The sequence below is a fragment of the Otolemur garnettii genome, unplaced genomic scaffold (assembly GCF_000181295.1).
Source record: "Otolemur garnettii isolate 467f Iridium unplaced genomic scaffold, OtoGar3 scaffold00113, whole genome shotgun sequence".
NCBI lineage: Eukaryota > Metazoa > Chordata > Mammalia > Primates > Galagidae > Otolemur > Otolemur garnettii.
This window is the reverse complement of record NW_003852508.1, coordinates 2937307-2939778: the sequence shown is the minus strand read 5'-3', so window position 1 is coordinate 2939778 and position 2472 is coordinate 2937307. Positions and strand designations below refer to the sequence as shown.

Genomic DNA, 2472 nt, shown 5'->3' with positions numbered 1-2472 from the left:
TCCCAGCTACTTGGGAGGCTGAGGCGAGAGAATCGCTTAAGCCCAAGAGTTGGAGGTTGCTGTGAACTGTGACTCCACAGCACCCTACCAAGGGCGACACAGTCAGACTCTGTCTCAAAAAAAAAAAAAAGTTCCTGAATGTAAAAATAATAAATCCTTTTCTGGCATTGTTTAAAGTTAGAAATGTATCCCTAAGTTACCTTTAGTGATTGCTAAATTTATCTGAGGCAAGATTGCTTGAATTTAACTTCCAAAGCTGACATTTACCCTCTGTATGTGACCCTGAGCAAAACAATGAACCCAACTGTGCCTCAGTTTCCTTATCTAATAATGACAATACCTACTTCATAGGCTTCTTGTAAGGATTGAATAAATTAAAACACAATAAATTAAAACAACTCCTGGCACACAGTAAGCACCTTCCAGAAGCAGTATTTTCATAAAGCACAAGATCAATCAGTTTTCTAAAGTTCTGCACTATGACACAGTCCAGTGAATATGCTAATGACTTCTTCAAACCTCAACTACCACTTAATGACTGGTGGGTAAAGTTACAGCTTACCTGGATCAAAATTATCACCAAATATTCTCTTGGCAGGAATCTTCAAGGCCATAGCAGGAAACTGCTTCTTTAACTAAAAAGAATTAAAATAACATTACATGAACTAATTTTATAAGTGTTCTAGATATGCGTGCACCAAAACCAAATATAATCTGATTTTGAAGAAAACCCATTCTGAAACACTTTTAAACAACTGACCACCCAATGTACAGTATTAAGTTATACCAGTAGAATACCACAGACTAAGCATCTATTTATCTGCCCTAATAAAACACCTGGTGTCTGTGTTGCCTTGTATTAGTTACTTAACATCTCTGGGCCTCAGTTTTCTGGCCTGTAAAAGAGACGTAATTTTAGCAATTCTTTTTTTTTTTTTTTTTGGCTGGGGCTGGGTTTGAACCCACCACCCTTGGCATATGGGGTGACAGATCCTCAAGCTATTGCCCTGGGTATGGTGCCATGGCATCACAGCTTACAGCAACCTCCAACTCCTACGCTTCAGCGATTCTCTTGCCTCAGCCTCCCAAGTAGCTGGGATTACAGGCACCCACCACAACATTCGGCTAGTGTTTGGTTGTAGTTGTCACTGTTGTTTGGTGGGCCGGGGCTGGATTCGAAATTGCCAGCTCTGATGTATGTGGCTGATGCCTTAGCCGCTTAAGCTATAGGTGCCAAGCCAACAATAGTTTTCTTAAAAAGCTGATGAATTTTGCTTTAAATGCCCTCTGCTCTGGTCTTCTTCTTAATATTCTAATACATTCAAGGTGGCTCCCATAGCTCAGTGGGTAGGGTGGCGGCCACATACAATGAAGGTGGCAGGTTTGAGCCTGGCCTGGGCCTGCTAAACAATGATAACTGCAACAATAAAAACAACAGCGAGGGGTTGTGGCGGGGACCTGTAGTCCCAGCTACTTGGGAGGCTGAGGCAAGAGAATAGTTTGAGCCCAAGAGTTGGAGGTTGCTGTGAACTATGATGCCATGGCACTCTACCAAGGGTGACATAGTGAGACTCTGTCTCAAAAAAAAGAAAAAAATTCTAATACATTCAGATTTGCATATCCCCAAAGAAAGTAAACTTGGCCCTGAAGAAATTAAATTTGGGACAAAATGGGTTATATTTATAATATAAACTTGATATAAACAAAGCCACATGCACATATAAAAACTACAGCTCTAACACCAGGAAATACCAAGAATAGAAGAATGTATTAATCACTCTACAATATGGGTATACTGTAAACTGGAAAATCTATAATAAAAAAACCTTTTTTTCACAAAAGTTTATAGAGGAAAGAAAAGAGAAGTGAAGGGGAATTTACTAATTAAAAGACACTTGATAGGCTCAGCACCTGTGGCTCAAGCAGCTAAGTTGCCAGCCAGAGACACCTGAGCTGGTGAGTTCTAATCCAGCCCCAGCCTGCCAAACAACAATGACCACTGCAACCAAAAAATGGCCGGGTGTTGTGGTGGTCACCTGTAGTCCCAGCTACTTGGGAGTCAGAGGCAAGAGACTTGCTTGAGCCCAGGGGTTGGAGGTTGCTGTGAGCTGTGATGTCACAGCACTCTACCCAGGGCGACACTACTTGAGGCTCTGTCTCAAAAAAAAATAAATAAAAGACACTTGACAGAGCTATTAACAGTCCTACGAACACTAACTATATATATATATATATATTTTTTTGAGACAGAGTTTCAGCTCGGCACCGGTAGCACGGTGGTTACAGCACCAGCCACATATACCAATGGACCAGCTAAGCAACAATAACAACTGCAACAAAAAAAATAGCCAGGCAATGTGGTGGGCGCCTGTAGTCTCAGCTACTTGGGAGGCTGAGGCAAGAGAATCTCTTGGGCCCAAGAGTTTGAGGTTGCTGTGGGCTGTGGCACCACGGCACTCTATCGAGGGTGAC

General features: G+C 42.0%; 1 protein-coding gene across 1 annotated transcript in view; it reads right to left on the bottom strand.

The window, feature by feature from the left end:
* LOC100947271 (serine/threonine-protein kinase Sgk3) overlaps positions 1-2472 on the bottom strand; it is a 146575-nt gene that overhangs the window by 66330 nt on the left and 77773 nt on the right. Inside the window, exon 4 of the mRNA XM_023517559.1 lies at positions 563-635. Coding sequence (XP_023373327.1) covers positions 563-635 — 73 coding nt within the window. The remainder of the gene's footprint in view (positions 1-562; positions 636-2472) is intronic.